Source organism: Chanos chanos, chromosome 6 (genome assembly GCF_902362185.1).
Source record: "Chanos chanos chromosome 6, fChaCha1.1, whole genome shotgun sequence".
In the NCBI taxonomy this organism is placed as follows: Eukaryota; Metazoa; Chordata; class Actinopteri; order Gonorynchiformes; family Chanidae; genus Chanos; species Chanos chanos.
This window is the reverse complement of record NC_044500.1, coordinates 42,628,539-42,644,027: the sequence shown is the minus strand read 5'-3', so window position 1 is coordinate 42,644,027 and position 15,489 is coordinate 42,628,539. Positions and strand designations below refer to the sequence as shown.

General features: G+C 42.5%; 1 protein-coding gene across 1 annotated transcript in view; it reads left to right on the top strand.

Moving 5' to 3' along the window:
- Positions 1-15,489, top strand: part of cdh4 (cadherin 4, type 1, R-cadherin (retinal)) — a 137,578-nt gene that overhangs the window by 103,908 nt on the left and 18,181 nt on the right. Inside the window, exons 7-9 of the mRNA XM_030778385.1 lie at positions 1,633-1,788; positions 4,687-4,831; positions 9,022-9,194. Coding sequence (XP_030634245.1) covers positions 1,633-1,788; positions 4,687-4,831; positions 9,022-9,194 — 474 coding nt within the window. The remainder of the gene's footprint in view (positions 1-1,632; positions 1,789-4,686; positions 4,832-9,021; positions 9,195-15,489) is intronic.

The following is a 15,489-nucleotide window of genomic DNA, read 5'->3' as shown; positions in this document are numbered from 1 at the left end:
CTGAGCATTCGTGCTGACACAGACAACGGTGTGGCCCAAAAATCCTGCTTCTGAACCAGTTCAAGCTAATGCCGCTACCTACGCGTCGTAAACGTCGAACAACCGGTGACGGGCTGAGGTCACCCATGTGTTTGCATAGCTCGGAATGGGGAGGGAGCATCATCATCATACCGTGCGGCATTCTGGGAAATTTGCCAGTAGATAGCCCAAAATCTATGCACGCTATTAAAATCCCAACAAAAGGACTGTTATGACAAGGGACGTAATGGTTCCGTACTCCTTGGTTTGGTCAATGGTACTTTTTTTTACAGTGGGCCCACTGTACTGTGTACTTTTCTAGTGAACTTTTTTTTTTCACATCATAAATCACAGGGAATACATATTCTTCATATTTTTATAAGAGTAACGTTAATCCTAATTTCAGGCCCAGTGTGCCTGTTTTTTTTTTCTTTTTTCGTTTCTCACTGCAAGAGAACATATGCACCGCGCCTTTCACTGAGCAGACAATTACGATTACAGCTTTAATGACTAAGTAGCCATTTTAAGTAATAACAAAGCATACGGTTTCATTCCTCAGACCATAAATAATATAAATTATACTGAAATGTATGAATCCACATAAATGAATAAAGGCGAATCTCTGGGCTTCTCTAAGCGGGAGCTTGTTTTTTTCTTACATCAAAGTAGCCACGCACCAATCTGAGAAAAGGTCCAATGCGTGTGGTTATTATTCTGCAGTTTTCATATGTTTCGGTATCTGCTGTGATAGCATGCTCAAGCAGCAATCCCCAAATTTTTGTTTTCTCATATTTCTTTTCTAGAGGAAGACATTTAAAATAACTAGTGTTCGGTTTCATTTTCCTGCAGGCATTCTTCTTGAAAAGAACCTTAAAGTATGTTTATATGTATTTGTTTATTGTCATGGTGAAGAGCCTTAAAGTAACTGTTGATCACGCTTACTTTTCTTACTCTCAAACGAGAACCTGAAGATTAGTTTGTTTTGGGGGTTTTTTCACTGTAACGTTTTGAAGAGCCTTGTTGCTGTTTGTGTTAAATTTCTTTTTCTTTTTTTTTTTTTGCTTGTTAAATTTGTATATGATCATATTAGAAATAAAGAAAAACAAGTTCTAAGTTGGTTCAATTGTCCTTCAAGTCAAATCATGATACAAACTGAACCATGAAAAACTGAGGTGCGAACCAAACCGTGAGCAGAGTGAACCAGTACACATCTAAGTATTATATGAAGACAAAAATAAGTGAAATGTCATTACTTTTGGTTTTATATCCTGAATCACCCTACAAATATTTCCAAAATGAAATGTTTCTTCCAGCATAAACATTTCCTGAGGTTGTGCTGACTCTATTTTGGAGATATGATACATTCCAATAAGATCAACACGGTCCACCAACAACCACATGCACTTGTTCAGAAGAGACTTTTCTTTTCCCAGTGCTCTCGTAAATGGTCTTACAAGCATCCATTACAGACACCCAAACATCTAAGCATTTTCCACGCTAATACTCAGAGTTACTAAGTATGGCCGTGCTGACGAAAAAACCCCCCCAAAAACATCTGGGTTTTTCAGTTATGTATTCTTACCTGTTGCTTCCTTTTTGTGTTTACGTGTACAGATTCGCTCCGACCAGGATAAAGACATACCCATCCGCTACAGTATCACAGGAGCGGGAGCTGACCAGCCACCTAGCGACGTGTACATCATCGACCCCGTGGAAGGCAAGATGTCCGTCACCAGGCCCCTGGACAGAGAGGAGAGAGCCTCCTATCACGTGAGTGCTTCCCTGACCATTTACAATCTATACCTGAGCGGCATGGCAAACACAGCTGACTCTACCAAACTTAACATAGCTTAATGGCTATGTTAGGACAGTATGGCTGAAACAGGTCTGAACTCAAAGGAGGTTGAAGACCTAGACTAGAGTTGTGAGGGATAACTTGTGTTAAGTTTGGGCCAGTCTTTTGTCTGTACCCTCAGAAGAAATATAATATCCATTGGTTCACTTTTTAGGCAACTTTCGAGCCCGCTTACTTACTTTTATGTGGTCTAAAGGTTGTTTTTTATATTATTATTTTTATTTTTATTTTTTATGAAAATATTCTGTTTGTGTTTCTTTTTGAGTGGTGTGTGAAAGAGAAAAGAGAGAAAAAAAAAATACTTTGGCAAAACAATGTGCACTTAGTCAAACTGTCAATTAGACGGAGGTGTCGTGTCAGCGAGCAGTTTGAGGAGGGAGTGTTGAGTCATGCTGAGCTGTCAGGGGTAATGAGCAGGAGTCTGTACCCCCCACCCCACCTCTCCCCTTACCCCCAAACCCCCCCCTTTCCCCTGAATGGGAATCAAATCAAACCCGCAGATCTACCATCCTCATGTCTGAGACTGCTTCTTCATGCCAGTCATGCCAGACAAACAACACTCCCGGTGGCACAGACTACATGATTCTGCCTCATCACCCCCTGCCTTATGTGCTCCAACAAAACGTGTCTCGCGCGGTTTCATAGTCTTCAGCTACCACCGTCGCCGGCACCTAGGCTTCTTTAACGCGCGGTAATATTCTGACGCCTATAACGCGCATTTAGATCCTAGCTCTCCCAGGCCCCCCTGGACACTCCGGCTGACTCATCCGTCTCTCTTTCTCTCTCTCTCTCTCTCTCTCCCCTTCTGGTCCATTTAATGGCAGATGAAGAGGCATAAGTTGTCCACCCATTAATCTGAGTTACAGACTCTGTCCTCCGGGTACATCTGTTCTTTCGTCTGAGTCTCTTTTCCCCTCCGCCGCCATCGCCGTCGCCACATGCCTCTGTGTGCGTTCGGAGTGGGTGTTTGTGTACCTGCTCGGAGAGTGACAGAGTCAGGAACCAATGCATCAGACAGCACACTCAGCGAGAGTGCTCCCTCAGGATACAGTGCTAGTCATCTGGTGTTAGTCATTGGGTCTCATAGGATTATGGGCCTAATGAATGAATTTATTTTCATGCCTTAGAGTTTGGTTACATATCTCAGAATAGAGAAGCCAGGACAGTGAAAACCGTTTTTTTTTTTTTCTTTTCTTTTCTTTTCTTTTCTTTTCTTTTCTTTTTTTTCCCCATTTGGCCTAAGTTTACCCTGTAGTTTTGTTTGCTTTTTTTTCTGAGCACACTTAAGTTGATAGAACTTGAGAGAGAACTCTACATCCAAAGCCAATGGTAGTGGAGTTTATTTAAACATTCCTGACGGAGTCTGGCAGTTTTGACAGGCCGGGGAGAGAGGAAGATAAACACTAAGATTAGGGATAATGCTGGAATCTCTCTCTCTGGCTGGAAGACATTTTGTTTCTAGTCAGACAGCTGAGCTGAGCTGAGCATGGCAGAGAGAGCCAAGAGGACTTTAGTGTGTTAGAATGTGTGTGTCTTTATGAAGAGAATGACGGCTTTTCTCTGTAAGGCAGCAGAAGTAACAGCTCCTTCACAACAGCTTCTCTCTCTCTCTCTCTCTCTCTCCTTCTCTCTCTCTCTCTCTCTCTCTCTCTTTCTCTCTGTAGCACACACACACACACAAACACACACACGTATAGACACACACACACACAAACACACACACGCACACACACACACTAGGGAGAGGTACATTCATGGCCTGCCAGCCAGAATGCTAATGATGGCACAAAGACACACATTTGCAGTCAACACACTCCTCTGGGCTCACAGATCAAAGTTCTAATGCCTCAGACACCAACAAGACACACACATTGCAACCCCCCCCCACACACACACATTCTCCAGCCTCCCAGTTCTCACCTCTGGAATGTAAAGCACTGCAGCAGGGAAAACACAGTTGTTTTTTTGGGGTCTATTGTATGTTTGTCTCTTTGTATCACCCTGGCCTGCCGTCTTTAGGAATAATAAGTAATGAATGTAATGGTTTATACATACGTTTGTGTATTTATTTGAGTGTGTGTGTGTGTGTGTGCAGGTGTGTGTGTGTGTGCACGCATACAGATGTCAACACTAAAACTAATGTATCAGGAATGCTGACAGGAGCCTCTACTGCAACCAGTTCCCTGTGAGCTGTTTATTGTAATATTGTGGTGATAACAGGTTGATTTACAGCATGAATAAATGCAACAATTCACTACATTACTTTAGTGAACTGGCTTCGTATATTAAACGCAGAAGAGAACATCCAGTTCATTTATGAATTCCACTGTCTTGTGTGTGTGTGTGTGTGTGTGTGTTTGTGGGTAGAAAGAGAGAGAGAGTGAGAGGGGGAGAGAGAGAGAGAGAGAGAGAGAGAGAGTGAGTGAGCTCATTGTCATATCTGTGAAGTGTGATCAATTCTGATGACTTGAAAAACTTGACACATGTCACACTCTAGTTGACTGACCATAACAGAGACTCTCTCTGTAAAGCGTTATGTGCCTTCCACATTTCTTAGAAAACTATACCAAAGCTCAGATCAAAAGCAGTAAAAATTCTACAGCGGTTTCATGGGGGGGAAAAAAGGGGAACCTCTCTATTTTAAGTATTCATTTCAGACAAAGACCAGAGGTAGATATTGCGTGACATGACTTTGCCACAGCGTGGGTTACCACTGTCTTTGATAGTTCTCAGATCAGAACTCAGTTTAACAAATATAATGATTTGCTCTTGGCTTAAGCTGTTATGTTTGAAACCGCCTGTCCCCATTCCAGCTCCGAGCTCATGCAGTGGACATGAATGGAAACCAGATGGAGCCACCAATTGACCTGTACATCTACGTCATAGACATGAATGACAACCGGCCTGAATTCAAAAACCAAGTCTATAATGGATCTGTACCTGAAGGCTCCAAACCAGGTATGCACATAGAATGATGATGATGATGATGATGATGTGGATCATGATGATGATGATGATAGCAATCATCACTGTCATCTTCATCATCATTTTTTTCCATGCAGTATCACTGATACTGCATGGAAAGTCAAAAACATGCAGCAGAAAGCACACCCCAGCATGCTCTGCTGCCTTACTCATGAACAATGGAATTCAGCCTGTATTTTTGTACAGAGACCGTCCTGATCTGAAGACAAGCGCAGTTGGCTCTAGGAGGAGAATAACATGAGTCATGGTCAAGTCTGCCTTGTGAGATCGCTAAGTAAGCTTTGTTCTAAGAAGAAAAGTTTTTATTGTTTTTATTTATTTATTTATTTATTTATTTTTACTGAAAAGTTTATCCCTTGGGAGGTTTCATAAATAAAAAGTGAGAGATATTCTTGCTTCACCTCAATGGAGCGTAGGGTTGTACAATACCAACCAACCGCCTCTAATTAGCCAAGAAAAAGCTTTTATATTACAAGCCTTGTGTTGTTGATTTTCTTTTTTTTGCCCTTGTTTTTTTTTTTTTTTTTTTTTTTTCCAAAATTATCGATTTTGACATCCTTCGCGTTGTTTTTGTTTTTGTTTTTTTCGCAGTGCCACGGTGAGACAAGTGAAATCAAGCTCCATTAACTCCACACTAAATCTTCACAAAAATAAGTTGTGGTTTCTCTCGTTACCAAATGAAAAGTAGTTATATCATCAAGTTTGTGAACATTCCTGATCAGAACGCTGGATCACACCAGATGTTCAGCAATTTTTTTTTTTTTTTTTTGTCATAGGACAGTAAAAGCAATGTGTTTATCAGTCAGAAGCTCCACAAGAGGCTTACACCCAATGGACAATGCTATCAGAATCTGCCGGAAGTATGACCATAGATTTCCCATCTACACTGTAGCACAGGGACTGTTCAAAGAGAAGCGTGCAAGGAATTGGTCTTATCACAGTCCCCAGATGTAACTCTACTTATCGAATTGTTCCATCAGCGCAACTCGATGAAACGGCGCATTTAACGTTCAGGGCCACGGACCGGTGTCCACCGTTACGAGCGGGCTCACTGTAAAATTGAATTGTGTTTGATGTACATGTAATCACCCAATTATAGAATCCTCCCAAATCAGTTTGAATTAATTTGACTCACTTAACGATTCACACTCAGAACAAAACACAGTTGGATTTATCATGAATTCATTCCTGTTCTGTCAACTAGTCCTGCAAGCCCCAGAAAGATTTACTTATAGGGAGATAAGAACACTTAATAGTGGACGTGCTACACTTTTAATCTAGTTTACCTCTCTAGATCCGTGAATCCCGACGGGAATGCTATTTTGGTTTTGACCTCAAACATGAATCTGCAAAACCTTTTAATGCTTAGGTGCTGTATAGACATTTTGTTTTGGTGTCCTTTAAAAGAAAACCTACATGTTTGTCCACTTTCTATCAATCAGTTGAACAGGAATACAAACTCTTCAAAGCTGTTTAACTGTTTTATAACATATTAATAAGCCTTTATTTCCACATTAATACCTTTATGCATTTTTACCCCGTGAAGTCTCCTGGCAGTGTCTAACCAGCTAGTGAACTACACTTAACACTACAATGGGTGAAGGGATTATATCTCATCATATCTTTTGGCAAACTATGCAGCCTGTGCCTTACTTGCGCTCTAGATCACGTCCTTCCGGTAATTTTTCTGTGGCTGCCTATATGGCCATGCTATGACTCAGCGGTTCGGTTACTCCTGCCTTCATCAATTAAATGTTGGGGGGAGAAAAAAAAAAACAAAAAAAAAAAACGTTTCCTTTTAGGGCTCTCACGGAAAGACCTGGGCTAAAATGAGAGAGGAGGATCAAAAACTCCAGCTGAGTGCTCTCACACACTCAATTTGTCATCCCGAGGGGAGGGCTGGAGAGTTTGCTAACAGTGTGAGGGAGATTTAAACGCGCTTCATCTGCCCGCTGGCCTGGGGGGGTTAATTAAGCTCTGACGTCCGTACACAGGAGAGGAGACGAGAAACGAAGGGATGTTTCAATCAGTTTAATGGACTTTAAGTGTCCGTCTGCTCCGGGGCTCTTTTGCAGGAGAACTGATTTGCCTCATGATACTCCTCAAAGGACCCTTGCCGTTGTGGCTTCGACCAAATAAATGCTCCCTCCTTTAAAGCCCCGAGACAGGAGGGTACAGACTGTTCCAGGAGCTTTCTGACGGAAAAGGTTGAATTAAAAGTGCTTTAATGGCAGGTTCCAGACGTTTCTGATCAAAGCAAGCTATTTGGTTTCAGCGAGCGGATACGTTATCTTAAATAAGCCAGACGCCAAACCAAATCAATGGCCCTCTATACGATGATTTTCCGTTTTTTTTCCCCCAAGAGAACAAGTGCTACGTGTACAGGTACATTATCTCGTCATGGAGTTGGCCTGGCTTTATGTCTCCTACCGTGCAAAGGAAAATGTAAGTCACAGTTTTTCTGCCACACAGCTAGGAAGATGTCTTTTTTTTTTTAATGAATTTTTTATTGCGGGAATTAAATGTCAAACCTGCCCTGATTTCTCCATCCTCCCCTCTGCTAATTACGTCGGTTATTTAGGTGGGGCTGTCCGTTACAAAATGTCCGTCATTTCGTTTAGATTTGTTGACCTAGTATGCGGAGATGCAGCTCTTCATTTCTGTGTACCTATGAGAGATGATACCTATCCCACACAGCAGTAATAAATGTAAGATTTCTTAGCTCCAGTGATTTCAGTCGAAAAGCAATTACAGTTCCAAATTAGTTTTCAAATGAAAGAGCAGTTTAGAAGGCTCAAAGGTTAACTATTTCCTGTGTTACCATCCTTTACATTTTAACACAAACAGAACATTTAAGCCTATTAAAGAATTCCATTCATTCAAACTGAAGGTGACAGAGCTCACACATAATTCAGTGTCCATCTTTTTTTAATGATTAAATGCTTGTTCAAATATTGATGCAGCCTTATCAGGAAAGGGGTGTAATTGTTTTTTTTTTCTGTCTTTCAACCCATCCCCTTCTCACTCTCTCTCTCTCTTTCTCTCTTTGGTTTTGTTAATTAGCAGCAGAGCTTGTGTTGAAACTTAATGAAGTTTGAAATAGAAATCTCAGCCACAATTATCCCTCAGACCCGTATTGTCACAAAAAATGATGATGTTATCACCTCACAGTCAAAGGGGTGCCAAATCCACCTGTGGAGGTGTGGACTGGGAGCCCCCCTCCCCCCACTGTACCAACGCCTCTGTGGGGCTCGGGAAGACTGGTGCCTCTAGCTCAGCAGCGGTTAACACAAAGTGACAGAGTGACATTTTTTCCCCATACTAAGAGAGAAGGGCTCCCTCCTGTTCCAGAGTGGAGTACCCCTAATTACCTGGTCACGTTTACAAGCATGGCAGACAGGCTCATAGAAATCGATAATTGTGTTTAAAGGGTAAAGGGTATTATTCCCCCTCCCAGCCGCACGCGCAAATACACAGACACACACACAAACAAGCAATAAACACACAGACACGCGCACACACACACATACATGCACACTCACACATACATACACACACGCACACACACACACACATGCACGAACACACACACACAAACGCACGTACACACATCTTCCACCCTGAAGTCAGCATCAAATTGTTGTGTTTACACGCGGTTCCAAGACAAATTATGGCGAGCGTCAGACCATTAAAGCTGGCAGCAGGGCTGCGGCAGAGCTGTGAAATAATGAATGGTGGAAATGGTAAAGGACAGAATGTGGCTCATTACTGAACAGGCCCAATGAGAGAACCCAGTTCAGTCCAGCAAGGGAAAATAGATGAGACGTTATCCAGATGTGATGGTCTGTGAGATTGTGCAGTTTTGTGATTGTCACGTCAGTCTTTCAAAGGCTGTGCGTGTGTGTGTGTGTGCATCTGCCGGAGTGTTTGTGTACGTTTATGCAGGTATGAGTACCTGTGCGTGTGTGTGTGTGTGCGTGTGTGTGTCTGCCAGAATGTTTGTGTGTGTCTGCCGAAGTGCATGTTTACGCAGGTATGAGCACCTGTGCGCGCGCGCGTGTGTGTGTGTGTTTGAGTGTATGTGTATTAGCTCTGTTTTTCCTGCACATGCCTGCATGCCTGAATGTGTCTGTTAATCTCACTCTGCCTTTCCATCACGTCAGGCACTAGCGTGATGAGGGTCACTGCCCACGATGCAGACGACGATACCACGGCTAACGGGATGGTGCATTACCGCATCCTGTCCCAAACCCCTCACAGCCCCATCCCCAACATGTTCACCATCAACGGACAGACCGGAGAGATCGCCACCATGGCCGCGGGGCTGGACCGAGAGGTTAGTGGTACAATCACTGTCATCATTGCGTTCGTGTCATTCCTGAATGCGTGTGCTGTGAAAAACAACGTCGACGACATGAAGCAAAGTGTTTACCGGGAAGCTTAGGCCAGTGTTGAGAGTGTTACTTCGTTCAGTTTATTTAATGTTAAGCACTGTAATATTTTAACAGATGTCTGATGGTTTGATTAGAAATCCTGTCACGTGGGTGGGAGTGTGCATGCATGTGTGTGGGAGAGAGAGAGAGAGAGAGTGTGTGTGTGTGTTTGTGTGTGTGTGTTTGTAGTTGGTGGTGAGCTGGAACCAAGATAATGAATCATCACCAGACAGTAATGAGGTGAACCATGATATCTGACTGAACTGAGTCAGCTTGTCCATTGATCTTTTTCACACATCTCCTTCTGCAGTGTGATGTCACAGTGGACCACCCATACAACACAACACCCAATGAGAATTCAGAGAGTGTAATGACACAGATTAAAGTTTAGAATGACCAGTGTTTAAAACATCCGCTTCTATTTTCAGATGTAATGTCTGTCTCCTTAATGGTGATATACTTTGCCCAGCGGGAGCAAACACATTTATTTCCATCAAGCTGTTGTTGATGCAGGTTATTTGTTGCATAAGAGCGCGTAACTGAAGAAGTAAAGGAAATCTCCACACCTCCATTCTGAATCCTCGATTGTTAGTTCATTTAGTGCATTTTTATAAGTCTGTGTACAATCCAGGGCAGCAACAATCAAATTGCCATGTCTTCCCCATCCTACATACATGTATATTAACATAGGCAGTCATACAGCAAGTATTTGTCTCCTCTTCCGCTTTGTCCAGGAAAGCTTTGTTATTTCCTTTCACACGTCTCCTGTAACAAGTCCCAGCCGGCAGTTATGACATATTTGTGCAGATTTGTGTTGCGATATCTGTACGCTTAACTGTAACCTTTGCGACCCCTATTTGTAGACTTAATGAGGGAGGTCATCCCGGGGTCACCTCTGCTCATCCCATTAACTGCAGAGCATTTGAATTTAGAATGCCCCACCAACACAGGAGAGCTTTGTCCTAAGTCTTTCCCCTAAGGCTCTGTTGATGCGAAAAAACTTTTTTTTTTTTACCATTGTGAGATCTTTTTTTACAGTGTTAAATAGGGTCTCACCCCACAGAATGTTGAAAAGCATTACATAAATGTTTGTTGTTGTTGTTGTTGTCATTGTTGTTGTTGTTGTCGTTGTTGTTGTTGTTGACATCGTCTTTGCTAAGTTGTTATGGTCATCCTTGATGTAGTATATTAAAAATTTAGGATAACACCTGGCAAAACTAAAAATAACGACCTCTGCACCAGAATTTGGAGTCATCATTTATATTTATCAAAGCTTTGCATTCTGCCCTGTCCAGATACTTTTTGAATGCGTAACTATTTTCTCTAAAAAAAAAAAAAAAGATACACATACTTTCTGTGAAGTGACTCCTAGTAGCGTGGTGTTTGAGGTGAGAGTGTTATATAGGTTGCTGCACTAGCAGAGAGCTTAGCTTGTGTCCTCTTCGCAGGAGCTGAACCAGGTGAAATGTACCTCATTAATCTAGCACAGCACTCTCTTCCACTGCCACCTGTGTCTCTGAGGATTCCAACTAGGGCACACCTGTGTGTTTACATGTTTACTGCCACAAGCCTACACACACACACAAATACGCAAACCATATATTCTGACACAGATGAGCAGTCACACAGACTATTTTAGATAAACCAGTCACTTTTCATCAGTCCATTTGCTGGTCTGATTGGTTTATCAAATCAAGCAGTTTGAAGTGACTATTTCTGACTTTGGCTGGTTAGTACTTTAACATGTCTTAACCTTTTCTCTCACTATATGATTGTGAATATTTTATGTTTATATTTTCCTTTTTCCAAGAAAAACTAATCCCATAAAAAAAAAAGACATCAGACACAGGCATTTGAAAGCACGCCAGCATTAGAACAATATATCATGACATTTTTATTTTGTAATTCTGCAATATGATGCTCACTCGGTTGGAAAAATTACAAAGCTGTTATTTATAACCACAACATGAATTCTAACCTTAACTGTCAGTAACGCCTTCCACACAACCTTGTTTGTTGTATATTACAACAAAATGACCTGTGTGAGATCACATTCAAATTGGAAATGACAGCTGAGAAAGGAGAAATAGCAACCTCCAATGGACAGAAGTGGGAATAGCAATAGTGTCAAATATTGACATTTTCCCCACAAAATGATGTCTCCCATCAATGTTTGTTAAGCACGTGTCAGTCACATAAGGTCACAAAACACCAGACACATTACAGCGCCCTGATCCTTGTAGCGTGATTTATTGAAAATACAGTGTGCTTATTATTAAAATTACTCGCCGTAATTATGGTTCCACTTTGAATGCACAATTATCAGCTCTTGTTGTACATCATATTATGTACAACTCCAAGCTTAATCATGAACCTACAGTGTATAATTAACAATCAACTAGACATATAGTAACATTGCGCTTATGCAAATATTTACGTAGGAACTTGTGCAAAGAAATGTGAGGTGACTGTTTACGTTTCCATGGAAGATCTAGATATGGTAATCCCTTTGCTGCAGTACTTTTCCCGTTCCAGTGGCTGCGTGGCACTCAAAGACAGCCTGCAGGGTCCTCTTCCCTGTAAAAGCTACGTTTAATCATAGGCATTGGAAATGTCAGTGTCTACACCATAGGGCATGCTGTCAGGTGGAGCTTTTCCAGGAGACTGAAGTGAGGAGGAAAACACACACACTCACACATACACACACACACACACTCTCATCCAACAGCTAATCCCCCTCATCAGTACCTGCGGACTAATTGGAATATTTATGCAGTAATTAGTGGGTGAAGGAGACTCTTCAGTAGCTCAGGGACTCCTGGGATAGGAGGTTCAGACCAAGTGTCGTCCAAACCTGATCACTCCTGAATGCCAATTACCCTCTCACACTGAGGGGTCATCACCTTAGCTCACCTCTGCTCTCGTACCTCATTCCCTGTTTGATTAGGGAAAGTTAACAAGCGGGGCTCTTTTTCCCCTCCAATTTTTCTCTTTCTCTCTGTCTCACCGCATGACTTTTTTTTTTTTTTTGTCTTCTTCATTTACCACTTGAACATCAGTGAAGGATGAGTCACGTACAAAAACACTCCAAAGACTGACCTTTTCTGAAACTGTATTTTAGTATGTCTTGTGTACTTAAGGTGGACAAAATTTAGCAATCTATGTTCAAAGAAAAGACAACCAGACCATCAGAACACAAGCTAGTCTGTTCCTGCTCATCACATGTTTGCTGGGGTTTTTTTTTTTGGGAAGTTTTTTTTGTCATAATTTCTTGCTTGATTCAGGGATTTGGGTCCCTGTCTGTCCTGCCCTGGTTTCTGGCATCTCATTGAGTTTTCAGTGTTTTGAAGTCTCTGTTTGAATTTGAATGTGAAAGGGAATCATTTATTACAGTGTTGAGTTATTTGTCCGAATTCACAGCTTATCGATTTTGATTAATGACCATATTTATGTGAGTTGCTGACCCTGATGTCTGGGTCAAGACAAAATCTTATTGGCTTTTAATGAGCAGTGCCGCTTTAAGTCGTGAAGCTACCGCGTGGGCCGTGTAGCCGGTCTCGCCATGTTTCCTCACGACTCTCCGCAGAGCGATGCCGCCTCTCCGGTGGCGTCTGTGTGCTGTGTCGGCTAGATTGGCAAGACTGTTGCTTTTCATTACCTGCCCGTGCCGGAGGCGCTCCGGGGCCCCGCGTGGCCGATCTTGTCAGGTCTGGGTTTGAACGTGTCCGCTCTGCCGCACCTGATTAGGGAATCGATCAGCGCAGTGTCTGAGAATGGCTGCTTGCTGTCCTCGGGGACAGAGGCTCTCAGTGTGTCTGTGAGGGAGCTCTGTGTTATTGCCAGGTCCAGGCTGGAGCTTGTGTCTCTCTCTCTCTCTCTCTCACTCTGCCTCCTCCCCCTTCTCTTTCTCTCTCTCTCTCTGTCTCTCTCTCTCTCTGTCTCTGTCTCTCCTCTCTCCTTCTCCCCGGAGGGATACAGAGGTGTGGAGGAGAACAGAGGTCAGGGCCCAGTGGCTCATGAAATGTTTCTCATAAGAGTATGACACAGGATTCCGTTGAGCGTGTGTCTGCAGGTGTGTGTGTGTGTGTGTCCCTGTGTGTGTGTGTGTGTGTGTGCATGTACGTGGCTGTGTGCACACGAGCACATGCGAGCGCGTATTTTTGTGTATGTTTGTGTTTTTCGAGAATAATTCAAGAGAGAAAAAAAAAAAAGATTTCCCCCGACAACGTCAGGGTTTCTCTATCCGCGCCGAGCCCACCGTCTTTTGAACGAGATTGTAAGTGACAGGGTAATCGCCGTGGTCAGTGGTTTGACTGACAGGCTGGAACACAAACCAGCGAACAAACACCAGATATGGACTCTGTTATTCCTCAGAGCGCTCTCACTCTCTCGCCCCCTCTCTGCCGTCCTAGCACTCCGCGCTCTCTCTCTCTCTGTCTGTTTTATGGCAGTTAGATCTTCTGGCCATTAAGAAGTGGTGCCACATCCTTCTCTTCTGGGCCATAAACTGCGTTGGCTGATGTTCTTCAGCGCCTTTAATTTGGGCTTCCGTGTTGTGGAATGCCCCCCCCCCCGCGCGTCTCCACGGCCGCGGCCCGGCGAACAGGGCCCGCCGGTGTCGAGGTAAGGGCACGCGGCTTCCTCTTTGCTCTCGTGCCGCCGGTCGGGTTTCCTCGGGGAGATCTGTGAGTTTAATCAGAAAGCCACGGGAGTCCGTCTGTTTTGAAAATGAAGCCAAAATATTCATGATGTCTCTGATTAAAAAAAAAAAAAAAAGATAGACAAGGGGGGATAAAAAAAAAAGTTCGCTGTGATAATTCTTCGTTTACAAGAGGGATTGCTGTTGCAAAAGCGACATTTATATCTAAATGAGGTTTTTTTTTTTGTGAAAAAAGGTTGTAAAATTCATTATTCAGCTTCTGAGCTCTTTGCGCCTTAATTGGAGACTCGTATTTTTCTTTGTTTCTTCGTCTGTTTATTTTTACACACACTTAGTTTTGGTGTTATAATCCTGACAATGAACTCCCTGGCACGACGGACGAATAAAACGGTTATTTTTACACGCACTTAGTTTTGGTGTTATAATCCTGACAACAAACTCTTTAGCACGATGGATGAGTGAAATGGATGTATTGCTTATGCATAGAGAGAAAACATTTTGAAAAAATGTAAACCACAATATATCGAAGATATTTCTTTCTCTGTTTTTTTTGTTTTGTTTTGTTTTTTTGCTTGTTTTGGCATGTTTTTGTCTGAGCCGTGTTGAACTCGTTGGTAACTGTAGAAACAGTCATACAGGTTCCAGCTATGCCAGTCACTGAAGGATTTGACTTCTGTTCTTTTACTTACCATCACTCCATAGCTAGGAACAAATGAGTATGTAGAGGGTCTTGAAGTCTTTATAACCCGTTTGCTTATTAGAGGTTGTTGTGTGGAAACATTGTAATATGTGTGTGTGTGTGTGTGTGTGTGCAACTGTGAAATATGAATAGCTCTCAAAGCTCTGCTTAGGTAATACCACACTGACAGACTTTCTGGTTAGGTTTTTATCTGGATTTGTTAGAAACGTTTAACTAACCGATTCAAACTTGAACTGAATTCTTTTCACTTCATTTCAGTGGTTAATGCTTCGAGAGATGAGTGAGTGATAAGTAATCTGTTCCCCGAACTACCACTATTCATTTTTCCCTTAACCAAAGCATTCATCATTCTTGAAGAATCCGTTTGAAATGAACGTAGATTAATTATCAACTGATTTGTTTGGGCATTCACAGCAGTCTATAATGAGCACAGATCCTATTGATATTTCATTACGGCTCTTATAATTAAATAAGCAGCCACTATTGAGTTCTCATTAATAATGGCTGTCCAGCGTAGATTAACATGTGGACAGAGCTCTAATGACTTGCTGTGCGTAGTAATGGCTCTATGTGAGTCTAAGTGCTCTAAAAGGCCTCTGTGGATGTACTGACCTGACTTTTGAAACAAGATGCCCTCCTAATATAGTGTTCAGCTGAGGGCGAAAGGGAGAGAAATTGATCCCTCCCCAGTGCTCCGTTGACCTCATTCAGGATTGCCTCTTCTCCCAAGACACACACACAATCAATCAGAGAAACGGTATGGGGCTCCCGAAACCTTGCGCAGGGTGAGGCCAGGGTTAAAGAGAGGGGTCAGCTATGCAGAAATCATTTTTACCTC